Source organism: Amphiura filiformis, chromosome 4 (genome assembly GCF_039555335.1).
Source record: "Amphiura filiformis chromosome 4, Afil_fr2py, whole genome shotgun sequence".
In the NCBI taxonomy this organism is placed as follows: Eukaryota; Metazoa; Echinodermata; class Ophiuroidea; order Amphilepidida; family Amphiuridae; genus Amphiura; species Amphiura filiformis.
The window spans coordinates 26,056,023-26,069,285 of NC_092631.1; the positions used below are offsets into that span (position 1 = coordinate 26,056,023).

At 37.1% G+C, this 13,263-nt stretch overlaps 1 protein-coding gene across 1 annotated transcript in view; it reads right to left on the reverse strand.

Annotated features, from left to right (window-relative positions):
• LOC140150082 (polycystin-1-like protein 2) overlaps positions 1 to 11,912 on the reverse strand; it is a 36,678-nt gene extending 24,766 nt beyond the window's left edge. Inside the window, exons 1-7 of the mRNA XM_072172085.1 lie at positions 11,794 to 11,912; positions 10,760 to 10,817; positions 8,968 to 8,995; positions 4,273 to 4,802; positions 3,638 to 3,734; positions 3,319 to 3,490; positions 2,162 to 2,349 (exon numbers count right to left, since the gene is read on the reverse strand). Of these exons, the coding sequence (XP_072028186.1) occupies positions 2,162 to 2,349; positions 3,319 to 3,490; positions 3,638 to 3,734; positions 4,273 to 4,802; positions 8,968 to 8,995; positions 10,760 to 10,801 (1,057 nt within the window). The 5' untranslated portion in view covers positions 10,802 to 10,817; positions 11,794 to 11,912. The remainder of the gene's footprint in view (positions 1 to 2,161; positions 2,350 to 3,318; positions 3,491 to 3,637; positions 3,735 to 4,272; positions 4,803 to 8,967; positions 8,996 to 10,759; positions 10,818 to 11,793) is intronic.
• Between the last annotated feature and the right edge of the window lie 1,351 nt (positions 11,913 to 13,263).

A 13,263-nucleotide genomic window follows, 5' to 3' on the forward strand; every position in this document is an offset into this window, starting at 1 on the left:
AATTGTGTATAATAGTGTTTATAACACTGAAGTCATAATCTGTCAAGTGCCTATTGTAATGTCTGGGGAAATATTTTGATGGTCTATATATTTTCACAGTGAAATCAGCTTAGGCTAATTTCGTAGTCTCAAGTCAATGCTTTCAAACTAAATCAATGCTTTCAAATGTAGACTTCTTTGTTCGACTTCTCTGCTCGTGAATATTGCACTGCGAAATTTAAACATTTCTTTTGTATACTTAGAGTAGGTAACTTCAAATCAAATAATTTTACGATCCACACCACTTATAAGAAACTGAAACCAAAACCGAAACTGACTGTCACAAATGTTCGGTTTTAAACAAAAGGTAGAAACAATGAGTTCGATATCTTATGATTCAAGTGGTTAGGCAGGACAATAGGAAAACACGTGACCAAAACCAAAACCAAAACTAAAACTATATATTTGAAATGAGGCATTGCAATCATGCTTTTGTTGAATGCATTTGAGTAGTTCCTCATTATATACGGTATGATACGTCATATGCACAACCTCTATACCAATATTGATCAAGACAATGTCGCGAATAAAACCTTACATATGTCTTAACATTACTTTTGTGTTAGGCCTGGGTGCTCAATCTCGCCGACTAACTCTTTGGCGTACCCGGAACCTAAGCCGCAGACATGATGCAGTCATGTCTACAGTAGAATTCACCTCGACCTTTGCAGGACTTAAACCCCATTAAAAGCTATTAAACCAAGATAACACTCATTGAAACAGCTCAACTGATTAAATCGGATCTTCTCTGGTTGTGCACATGTGTCTGTTTTATATGTCCGGTATCGCTATGAGGTGCTATAATACAGCTTCAGTTGGGTAACTGATTATAAAGGAAACGCAAGGAAACAGTGGTATGTGGACCTTTGTTCACGAAATGAGACAATGGCCTGCTTTTTGTTAACCAGCATTCTTGAAAATGAGCAACATAATGATTGTTGACTTAACACGGTTTGGAAATAATTTCTTCATATTTTTGGTGTTATCTGTCGTTTACATATCCTTCCTAAAACACAAAAGTGCGACTATTTCCAAACACCTAAATTAGCTAAAAATTTAGAACATGTTACAAAACTATATTTTCTAGAAATTGTGGCATCCTTCAGAACGGAGCGGTCCGTTACCAATATAGCTCAATATTTTCGGTCAAATCTCCATTCAATTAACACAGGGAGTTGGCTAGCTATGAGCTAGCTATGCTTTGCCCTCACTCATATTCTACGAAAGTGCGATTATTTCTGAACATCTAACCTAGCTTTAAGGTTTAGGTCATGTTAGAGAAATATATTTGCTAGAAGTTTGGAGAATAGTTTAAATATTGGCCGGTTATTTTTCACACAGTGATGTTAACTAGGCAAATGCAATATACTACACTATTTGTAAAGGTCGCGCGTCAATGGTGAGAGCACTGTGTATTGTGTATAGGAAAACGGACAGTAACTGCAGTATGACCCACGACGATGCACATATGCTGAGAAATAAAATACGGTTGCGATAATATACTAACAAAATGTGTGTCTGCTCGATGAAAAGCCATGTACTACAATAAACATTAATATAATAATAATAATAATAATAATAATAATATACACTTATAGAGCGCGTTATAAACAAAACAGTTCTCAATGCGCTTTACAGAAAAATCTTAACTACAAGATATACTACAAATTAAAAAAGCCCAATAGAGCAAAAACAAGATAAAATCAAGCAAGATTATTACAACACAGCATAAATGCTAATTCCGAGAACAACGAAATCACAACCACCACCAGACGTGCTTTCGCAGTGTTGAACGGGGGAAAGGCAAAAACAACGCAAACAGCAGGCCGCGAAAACCCGGAGACATTAGAAAAACACGCCAAGTGGTTGAAGGAAAAAAGGTTTCGAGTAATGAATGACAAACCGCAGAACAAGAAACTTGAAACTGCAAGTCGCAGGAGAGCCATCGAAATGCTCCGAGACGCCGCAGAGTTAATCGGCGAGATTGAGCACTGGGCATTAAGATCGTGTCATTTTCATAGATATATAAAAACATAGACACCGACAATAATCAAAAACAGATTAACTTTAATTTTGACATGCGTGGTGATTCAAATCACATGTGCATTATCTCATATCTCACCTGTAACAAATGGTTGCCACTCGTACTCAGGAAATTCGACAAAGTCAGATCCATCAAAGTATTTCAGAGTCCATTTATATGTCACTCCATCGCAGTTTTGTCTACAGGATCCTATAGCTCGGATATCCTCCGTTGGATTGAAAATATGAGCAAGATAATCCGGATAGAAATCAGATCCGCTACTCAATCTACAAAATTGTTTATAGAAACGACAATTTTTAATTGACCTTTTCGGTCAATCCCATAAGCATTTGCGAGTACACCTGAAAACTCGTCATTTGACTCTACGCCGATCTGCGTCGATGCGTACATCGTTTATCGAACATCGTTACTGCACATTGGAAGTCGGCGTGACGTGAAATGACAGGTGTACTCGCAAAGGCTTATGGGATTTACCGAAAAGGTCAATTTCTTTTATACTTAAATTCAAAATGTCACCACTCTCCCTTATCACAACCACCACCTACTAACATCACCATCGCCACTACAATCACAACCACCGCCCCGTTTGCAAGTGACTGGAAGTGTAAGGGAATATTTTAGGAGTCCGCGTAATTGAATGGAACTAAAATAATAAGGCTTAAAAATATTCAATAAAAATAAACCTTCTAGCATAAATAATAAACAAATAATAAACAAATAATAAATAAATAAATAAATAATAATAAATAAATAATAAACTTTCTAGCATGAAAGTTCATCTGTGTTGGTAAACTTCATAATTGAAAGTTTAAACTTATGATCTCAACACAAAATTAAGACGTATCTTAAATTTTCCGGTCACAACTTTGATCTTCATCTGGAGACTGTCAACACTCAACACAACAAGTTGGGACGCTATACTTTGAAAGGGGTGTGATGGAGTCAATTTACATCAGAATCAACCAACCATCAGTCAACCGCGACGGGGCCGATACAAGTTACCAGGAGTGTAAGACCGAGTTTTGGGGTCAAATGTCCAAAAGGTCACTGATCCCGAACTTGGGTTGCCAGTCTCCAGATGAAGGTCAAAGTTTTGACCGAAAGTTTGAGGTACGTCTTAATTTTGTGTTTAGATCACTTTCAAGTAATTAAAATAGCACTCATTATTCAATTTCTTTTCAATACTTCTACGGGAACCACTATTGCTTCATCTCCAGAATGCATGATAAACTCACATAATAGCAGGTTCCGGCAGGGCGCCCTCATCGACTATCATTAGCAATAAAGAGACATTTCCATTCCGTTGGCCAGACACTGCCTTTACCATGATCTCGTAGGTTGTATCTATATCCATAAGCGATGTATCCAGAAGATATTCATCACCTGTATGGTCAAGTTGCACAGGACCTGCAGCACAGGAATTTAACGGTGGTTACAATTGTATTCGGACTTCAACGAAATTCAAAAAACTTGTTGTAACACATTGCGATCTGGTGACAGTTTTGAGACCCTTTGCACAATAATTTCAAACTAATTACACTCATATAATATTACCCGTTCCAAAGCATCCAAGGCTTCCATTATCTTCTACCGGTATTGGCCACGGCTCAAACAAGGTACCATATTTGCGTCGACAAAAATAGTCAAAGCTCTAAAGAAAATTGAAACATAATGATCATTAATATACAGAGTATACTTAAGTTGAAATTGTTATTACTCGAGCAGACATTATGTACTCTATAAAACACGTTACGATAATTCGCTTCGTAACTGGCACATAAATGTGGTAAATGTGCGATTTATACAAAACGTCCAGAAGAAGAAGAAACCCCTGCAAATAAATCAATTGAGCAGAACATCGCAGCGGAGAGAATAGAGAACCGAAAACACAGCAGCTGACATGTCCGTTTTGTCGCAACGGTAAAACGCACGCAAAAAAGAATATACTGACTTTTAGTCTTTCAATTGTCTCAGGCGAATGTGTATTGGCGACTTAATCATATCACTCTTTCTTTCAAGCTATAACGCCCAAGGGTAAGGTAACTCATTCCACAAAGGTATCTTATACTTCCCTTGGCTATTTGATAAATAAAACACTGTCTTAAGCTTTGAGCCCGAGACAAATTTCAGTGATTATGACATATTTTGTGTTAGCTAGGAATATGCATAGACTGATAATTGCGTCTTACCGTGTCGGTTAATCGTTGCGATGGTTGGTCCAAGTCCACGCTAAACACAGACGGCTGAAGTAGTAATGTCTGACCGAAACCTTTCTTCAAAGATGTAGTATGCCCTTCAACAATCGCCAGCCTTAAATCAACCGATGTTATCTTAATGTACTCATAAACTTCTGACTTTATTTCGTCTTCACCTGTTTTGCTCACATCCATTAGGACACCGTAAGTGAATCTATAACAGCCGATTTCAAGAGCATACGGCTTCAACATTAAGTTTGAACTTAAGGCAGAGGTATACAGAGCATGGTTAAGGTCAAGATCTGTCAGAGTTATTTTAGATTCACTTAATATTTCCCCATTAAGGCAATCATAATTTTCTAAAATCCAAATGGTCGAATGTTCGGTTGCATCAGGACATCGAAACTCATTGATCAGTCCGCGGATCGCGATCGCATTGTCTCGGTTTAAAATCCGGGGCTCCCACCAATCTGAACTGTTGCCGTAGATTGATATATCTGGTTCGTTGCACGGAATAGACGTGGCTGCAAATAACACAGTATTGTCATGAAACGTTGGCTGTATATGTTATTGTAATAAATGTTTAAATTGTTCAATGGGGTCCATATGACCCTTTTACGTACAAACAGAAGTAAGGGGTACATTAAATAGTTAAATTATGGCCAATAATGTATCAAAACGATTAAACGAAAATTTTGGGCGTTTTCTCCCTCCTGGGACAAATTATGCACAAAGGGTGGAAATGACACCCCTGATATCAAGCGTATTTATAGAAACCAAAGCATTCCTCCTGTGTGTCAGCTTTATTTGTCTTAATATTGAATCTTAAACACCGCTGGTCGCGCGTCCAACCAATTCGCCTTAAATCGATTAGTTTAAAAAAGAAAACAGGCCAAGATGAAACTTTTTATTGTATAATTATTTAAAAACAAAAGTAGAAATTAAAAAAGTTTCGATTTTTTAATGAAATTGCCAGAAGTATAAAATTAAACAGTAAGACACAAAATAATATTTTATTTAGAATTTGATAGTTGCATAATAATATTAATATTGCGTGCAGATTAAGATAACAATAATGAACTGACTAGATAATTGTACGCGATGTGGAGCCGTTAGGCTCGAGAGCAAAATGCGAGTGCGATTACCCTGACGAAAGTATTTGAACGAGTACATTATGCGTCATATACTTTAAAATGTTTAGCATTTATTTCTATAATATGTCCGACCTCTTTCTTTGTATTAATGAAAGTGTTCTCTGGCCTCTTTCTTTGTAATGAATGTGTTTTTGGCTTGATTAGTAATTCCAATGTTAGTACCGGTATATAAAACTATCAGATGTGTTTCCTTTGCAGTAGGAACTTTAATTCTTTCAGTGCCATTATCATGGCAGTTAATATCAAACTCTAACTAGCATTTGTTTACAGGCTCTATGTTTTGTTTAAGTAAATGATTGTTGAGGGATTTTCTTGTCTTCTGATGTTATGGTTTTTTGTTTTATACTTATATCTTAGAGTATGTATCTTATTTTGTTTGATTAAAAACATCTTGCATTAAGTTTTATATTTGAATCCCAGTTAACTAATTTGTGTGGTTTAAAACATTAACAATTGGTGTTCTTGTATTTTACAGGGAAATTAAACATGGTTTAAGATTATGCGCAACACAAAAATAGCTTGCAAATGGAATAGGCCTACATGAATGCGGGACATGAATTCATTTGTTTTCCCAACCTTTTTTTTTGTTTGTTTATGAAGTTGGGGAAAATAGTATAAACGCCTTTAAAAGTCTATAGTAATTGGAAACTGTAAAAGAAGTGCAAGAACCTGTTCATGATACCTCCGAGTCCACTGGGTATTATACTATGCGTGCGCGGAAAGCACTAATGTGGTGCCACATTACATTTGATGTAGTATATATGTCATGGACTGTAACATTTGAGCTGTTTACCCCCCTTAATGCTCTACATGCTAGCCATAGGCTTCAACATAAAAAGTTCTAGTTTTGAGATATTTTTTCAAAATATCAAGTCCTATCTTAAGAACCACTGAACCAATACCAGGCTTGTTTGTACTCATTTTAATGCATATTTAATGCTGCTTCCAAATATGGTAATGAAAATAAACAATTATGAAATTTTTAAAAAAAATGAAACTTGTCGTCTGCAGTCGACACCCGCGTGGAGAGAGTTAAGGGGTCAATTGGTCAGGGTATACAAGTAATATTGTAAATCATTTCTATTGCACAACCTTATGCCCTACAACAAGTTAAAACTGCATTTCCAAAAGGTTTCAGTGTTAGATGAATTGGTCAGTGCATCGTGGTATGATAAATGTTTATAAATGTGTACAGTTAATGGTACCAGTACGTTTTATTGTTATCATGGTTATCACCCATTTGCTGTTTTCTGTAATCATGGTGATCTTGAATGAGAAATACTAGCTAGTACTAACAAGGTAAGACTGATCATAGTTTAATTAATTTAATTCTATTTAGTGATAGTTACAGGACTATTCATGGGTATTGGAATAATTCTGGTAGACCCTGCGCACAAGTATAACCCTAACCTAAGCAACCCCAATTATAACCCTAACCCTAATCCTCACCGTTTATAAACCTAACCCTAATCCTAACCCTAATTTAAATTTAAATTATAAGGGGCTGTCATTTTCTTTGGAAGGGGGGTCATGAATATATTGGGGAGTGGGGGTCATAGAATTTTTAGACCAATTATAGGGGGTTATAATTTTTCAACACCCAAAATAGGGGTATAGAATTATTAAGGGCTGGTGACTCAAACTTTTCGCGCGCTGTGCATGTGTTCTTGCACACAATCTTTCATTATATAATGCAAATATTTTGCGCATATAGCGCGCCTTCTTTACACACACAATTAAATTTTAACTCACTCCACACACTTTCTTTGCTCTAAAGTTTTGATGCGCTCCTCGCCTTTGTTCCGGCAATGAATAATTTGTCTTGAGTCTGTGTAGGTGGAAGTGGGTGGGGGGGTGGGGCATAAAAATGTTCGACCCAAGATAGGGGGTCTAAAAAATTGTGCCCGCGATAGGAGGGTCATATAAATTTTTACTCCGGTCACCGCCCCCCCCCAACGAAGAAAATGACATCCCCTAACCAAACCCTAACCCTAAAACACAGGGTACACAGGGTAAACCAGAATTATACCTGGGTAATAATAATAATTCCTATTCATGTTTTAGTCCAAGACACAATGTTTATCATCACCGTTCAACATCTTTATTAACCACTCCCGTTTACTAACTGCTCCTGTTTACTCTACTAGCTCCCGCTAGTTTTGAATAAAATAAACACACTATCTGTGGTCATCTTGTGACTCCCTACATTTTGGTCATCAAAAGTATTATGCCCACCCCGTATTTTTCTTTCCGAAAATTTATGACCCCCCTGTATATTTGGGATCCTCCTTCCAACGAAAATGATAGCCCCCTAAGGGGTATTTATGGGGCTCAAACTCAGTGACAACAAACCTCACAACCAGGGGAACATTTTGCAGGGGTCATGTCAAATCTTAGAATTGCTGCATTTTCTGGCAATATGTAGGGGGTACGGAGCTTAAACTCAGTGACAATGAACTTGATGAGAAGAGTAACATTTTGGAATATTTTGCATGGATCAGGTCAAAGGTCAGCTGGGGTCAAATCTTCGAATTTCAATATCTGGACATCTGTAACGGTACGGGGCTCAATCTCGGCGACAACCTCATGACCAGGGGAACATGTTGGAACATTTTGCAGGGAGCAGGTCAAAGGTCAGCTGGGGTCAAATCTTCGAATTTCAATATCTGGACATCTGTAAGGTGTGCGGGGCTCAATCTCGGTGACAACCTCATGACCTGGGGAACATATTGGAACATTTTGCACGGGTCAGCTCAAAAGACATCATTCTGGGGCCAAATCTTAGAATTGCGTTATCTGGACATCTGTAAGAGGTACAGGGCTCAAACTCGGTGACAACTCATGACCAGGGGCGAATTATGGAACATCTTACAGGGGTCTGGTCAAAGGTCATCTGGGTCAAATCTTAGAATTGCATTTTCTGGACATCTGTGAGGAGTACAGGACTCAAAACTCGGTGACAACAAACCTCATGACAGGGGAACATTTTTGGAACATTTTGCAGGGGTCAGATAACTCCACAACACCAACATGCCCCAGCTAGGTTTGTGGTCTATGACCACCATTTGCCTCTAGTTTATCTTGTTATTTACTTTGTAAGGTGAATTTAAGGGGCTGTGCAATAATTATGAGCCCTGGGGGAGGGTAAAATGGGGGGGGGGCAAGAAATTTTGGTGATACGGAAAGGGGGGGCAAGCAATTTTTGGCAAGCCGAGAGGGGGGGGGAAGCGATTTTTGGCACGCATTCACGGGGCACCTTTTTAATAAAATGCTTTAAAAAGGCTTAGGAAAACGGTACGGAAACGCTTAAATATGCAAATTTTCCTGCTCGCTGCGCTCGCAACATATATCTAGACCATTTAAAATTTGAAATTTGGCATGTTCAAGGGGGGGGGGGGCAAAGAATTTTTGGCGGGCCGAGAGGGGGGGGGGGGCAGGCGCGATTTTTGGCGAGCCGTTCGGGAATTTTACCCCCCCCCGGGGGGGCTGATAATTATTGCACAGCCCCTTAATAAAGAACAAAACATACACTCACTCTGTGCCTTGATGAATGTCAACAACATCTACAGCAAAAATTAAAAAACAAAACAATTATTGCTATTGTTGTTGAATTTGATCTCCTTTTTACAAATATTTGAATTGTACCATTTTAACCTTTGGCAATGATTTTGAAATGGATCTAAAGAATCGAAGATTTGTTTGCCCATTCCCATCAAATCAATCTAAATTTTGATAGACTGTATAGACTAGGGCCCGTTTACACAGAAAGAATAATTGCGTCATCGAATTCAAATTGATTTGCATCAATTATTTGTTGACGGGATGATTTAAAAACAAATTGTAAATTCGACTTTTTACGCCAACATTTGGTTTGCTCATTAGGTGGGGGCGAAAAACACTTTTTTCTCGGATCAACTTGGAACTCTCAGAGAATTTTACTAGGGTACATATAACTATTGTGCTAATAGTAAGATCGGAGCATGTTTCGCACAAGCAGTAGATTTTCACAAAATCCCTACTTATTTGCTATTTCTTACTGTATAACTCTATATAGAGAAATCAGTAGAAACAACCTGGGAAAAGTAGGCATTGAGATGACATCATAGACAATATTAAACAATTTGGGTAGTTTGTTTAGACCCTCCAGAACATCACCAAATAGCAAGCAGTCTCCAGTTAGCTACCATTATTTTTTGCTAAAGGCATGTATTTAGTTAAATATTGATGATATTTTAGTTGCTAAATTAAGGGATAGGGGTAGCATTATGGATCATTTCCCCATTTTTATTGAGTCAAATTTCACAATCTGCAAAAGTACAAACAATACATGAGATATGATTTTAGAGAAGCTCTGGCTTTACCAGGGCTTAAAGGGTCATGTGACGCTTGATTTGTAGTAATTTTCAAGGCTGTGTGACCTTTCGACCTCTGGTCAAAACATGGATAGCCGAAAATTATATATCACTTATTTTTGGCAATGCTGCAGTTCATATCTATGCAGCAATATCACACTTGGGAAACTTGACTGAGTAAAACTGGGGAAATGCTCCATAATGCTACCCCTACCCCTTAATTTAGCAACTCAAATATCATTAATATATATACGTGTCTTTAGTAAAAATAATGGTAACCAATTGGAGACTGCTTGCTATTTGGTGATGTTCTAGAGGGTCCAAACAAACTACCCAAAGTGTTTAATATAGGTTAGGATGGCACCTGAATGCCTAATTTTCCCAGATTCTTTCTACTGGTTTCTCTATAGAGTTATACAGTAAGAAATAGCAAAAAAATAGGGATTTTGTGAAAATCTACTGCCTGGGTGAAACATGTTTCGATCTTACTGATATTTCAGCACAAGACTAGTATGTACCCTAGTAAAATTCTCTGAGAGTTCCAAGTCGATCGGAGAAAAAAAGTGTTTTTCGCCCCACCCTATATGCTTCAAATAATCATTATGAACTCTCGACTTATAATTGCGTGTTCGTTTACACAGCAAGAGTCGAGTTTGCTCCGAGTCGTCATCAGAAATAGAGTTCGAAACGCGGCAAGCCTATTTACACACAAACGAAGTCGAGTTCAAATTCGACCATTATTATGTTTTGATGAATTCAAGTGTGTGAAAATATTGGATCCAACACATAATAATGATAAAATTGGATGCTTTACGCCCAATATTTATTGGTCTCGCTATGAGTTTTAAAATACTCATTTTAAAACTCATAGCTCGACCAATAAATATGGGCTCAATCGATCCAATTTTATATCAAAGTCGTCTTCAGGATCTGTGTAAACGTGGTCCGTGTTAGAGTTCACGTAAAAACACTTACCAGGAGCACGCCAATTATTCGGATAGAATCCTTGTTGGCCATGATGGTTGATTAACTTCTGGTAAAGAATCATAATAACCATTAATTGTTGTCGCCGTAAATTTGGAGGCTCAAAATCAATATACGTATAAAATACGATTCTTTGTGTAAATGCTTTTCTGCGTACATGTTTCTTTAGTTGGCACAATACGCTGGCGAAGTGACATAATAAATCGTATTAAATACCATAGCAATAGGTGAAAACAATTCTGAATATATCGCGCTGCAATACAAGCAGGTTGCACTCATCACCTGTGTATGTCTACAATCATAGATTGAATAAAATACCGGTCTTTTTTAAAGATATTAATCTTACAGGTGCGAGTGATCAGCATGATATGGTTAAATACAGAGGTACCGCGTGAACGTACCAGTGCAGCGCGATATATTCAAAAATTGTTTCCACCTATTTCTATGGTACATAACTTCGCCAGCATACGACTTGATCTGTATGATCAGAGATCTTTTTGGAAGAAGCCGCTGAGTATATACGCTGTCGAAGTGATGATATAATAGGATTAATTACCATACCAATAGACGAATAAAATTTTTGATTAGATCACCCAGCACTACAACGTTCACGCGCTACCTATGTATTGAACCATAGATGTCAAAGAAAGGCTGATCACTCGCCCCTGTAAGAGAAGTATTTTTGAAAAGAGCGGTATTGTATTCAACCTATGTTTGCAGACATACACAGGTGATTAGTGCAATATGCTTGTAGTGCATGGCGGTCTAATGACAAATTGTATTCCTCTATTGCTATGGTAGTTAATCCAAGTATTACGTAACTTCGACAGCGTATGGTAACGTACCCCCGGTACTGTGTTAACAATGTAATGCATGACGCATAATTTACCGGTGTTATCAGTCTGTTTTTGTCGCTTCTTACAAAACTGAACGGAAGTATCAAGGTAAAATACAAACTTTTTTCTTTTCTTTTTTTAAAGTTCTTTACATGTTTTTATTAATTAAAAAGTAAAATGCAAACTTACCAGTGGTTCGACTTCAAACGTCATAAACAATACTTTCTAATGTAGTTACCATTTTGAGAGTTGCCTTCCTGTGATTTCAAAATCACAGTATTGTGAAATTCAATAATATAAGTATACGAGTAAACAGAAACACACGAGCTTCAATTATCTGAAACCTTACACTATGCTTGCGGAAGATTGCCTAGCTGACAGTTGGCCTTTAAGGAAAAATTTTGTTTTTCAATTATGCTCTTTAGTACAAAATAGAGTCATAGTCGTATCCCGACAAAGTTGCGTGAAGCAATGAAGCGTAATAAACATACTTTAATGGGTCAATTAAAATACTTAAACTAACCACTAAGTGGTAATAAACAAGCTAATTAATATATATGTCATGTTTTGTTTCTTTTTTCCTTCGCTTGATACAAAATCAATAATAGATTCAATTGCTTAAATTAAGCGTACAAATTACCTGAACCAATTACGAATCATAACAATAATATGAATCATGAAACATAACAATGTTTGGAAAATTCAAGTCATAGTCATATCATAGCTACAGTCTTTGGAAATACGTCATACAACTGAAAGGTTGCCATGATGAACATAATGTCATTAAGTTCACTCATATCATTCTCCTGAGACCTCAAAAATAACATTTGTAAGCAAAAGATTATATTATTTCTCATTTTTTATAACATTATTTAATTATATGGTATTGAGTTTTCGCACTTTCTCATTTTGTCTGAGCGATTTACACTTATTATCATCAAAATACATCTCCCCGTAATCTTGACCTTATTAAACCTGGGATTCAATGTTAAACACTGTTCTCTCATGATGCACAGCATAGCCATGCGTTACCCTGATTGGAACTGGTTGCGAGGTATTTGTCATTAATTAACTGCATCTGCCCAATAATTCAAATAAAGTGGAGAGAGTGGATAATAAGTCATTGATATTTGCCACCATTAATTTAACTTGGGACCTCTTGCACCAGAGTCAAAGACCTTAAGCACGTGACACGCTGTTCTCGTTTCAATATGTCCGCCCTGGGTATAATATATATTAGAAAGCATAACAATCAAATGGTTGCATTTGGCGATTACCCGTCTGCATTAGCTTGTATTATTTTGCTTTATTGCTTTAAAAGCTAAGACAGCTATATCAGCGATTCATGATGGACAAAGTTTACTGATCGGCAGAACGTTTTTAAGAAATCTGAAATATTTCAAATGTGTACCCGTCATTACAAAGAAGCATCCTACGTCATTTCAAAATGTCAGTTTCCTTAAATGAAGCCGCCAGACAATTAAAGCCATTGCCAATTCCTGTTTTGTCCCCATTTTGTCGTCAATATAACATTTCGTCGGTTCTACTTATCAACGCAAATGAAGTATCCCTTCGTTGCGTCTGGCAATTTATTTGAAAAACAAATTCATGTGGGTAGCTAACGACCAAGGTAATGAATTGCAAAAGATGCTCCTAATT